Here is a 670-nt window from a genome sequence, read left to right as displayed (position 1 = left end):
CAGGGCAGGCTGCGGGCACCGGCGGGGGAGGCAGGCGCTCCGTCGCCCCGGGCAGCGGGAGAGGGGAGGCGGGAGCAGACGCCGCCGTACCTGTGTCTGGGTGAGTCCCAGCGAGGCGGCGAGCTCGGCTCGCTCGGGCAGAGCCAGGTACTGAGTCTGCTGGAACCTCCTGTTGAGAGCCTGCAACTGCAGGCTGGAGTAAATAGTCCTGGGCTTGCGGATTTTTTTCCCTTTCCCGTTAAAGCGAACTTCCCCTCCTTCCACCACGGTGCTTTTCTCCGCTTCGGCCCCTGCAACCGCGAGCGAGAAGGAGTCACAAGAAAGCAACAGCAGCAGCAGCAACAACAACAATAACGATAATGAGAAGTGAGAAAAGCATAGTGAGGATCAAGTAACGCTAACAAAGGCTGCGGGCGATGATGGCAGCCCAGGCTCCTTCCCGGAGAAAGTTTGCTATTTTTACAGGCTGCAGTTTAGGTTTAATTACCCTTAATTGCATACATTGTTTATAGCGCTACGCAATAAATAATTACGAAGACTAATACGTGCACATCTGGGTTGATTTCTTTTCCAGCCGGGCATTGTGTGCTGCTGTGTACTGATCCCCTCTGATCCTCCAGCCTTTCCAGACTGGTATTTTTCGTAATTTCATTTTATTTTCCCTAGGTAT

At 53.6% G+C, this 670-nt stretch overlaps 1 protein-coding gene across 2 annotated transcripts in view; it reads right to left on the bottom strand.

The window, feature by feature from the left end:
- The window catches only part of DLX1 (distal-less homeobox 1), a 7,552-nt gene that overhangs the window by 914 nt on the left and 5,968 nt on the right, over nucleotides 1-670 (bottom strand). Inside the window, exon 2 of one of the 2 annotated variants that reach the window (XM_019522926.1) lies at nucleotides 91-290. The exons of the other annotated variant lie outside the window; for it this stretch is intronic. Within the exon in view, the coding sequence (XP_019378471.1) occupies nucleotides 91-290 (200 nt within the window). The remainder of the gene's footprint in view (nucleotides 1-90; nucleotides 291-670) is intronic. 2 annotated transcript variants of the gene reach the window in all.

The sequence above is a fragment of the Gavialis gangeticus genome, unplaced genomic scaffold (genome assembly GCF_001723915.1).
Source record: "Gavialis gangeticus isolate Ggan-Ray unplaced genomic scaffold, GavGan_comp1, whole genome shotgun sequence".
NCBI classification, from domain to species: Eukaryota; Metazoa; Chordata; order Crocodylia; family Gavialidae; genus Gavialis; species Gavialis gangeticus.
This window is presented reverse-complemented; position numbering and strand designations above follow the sequence as displayed.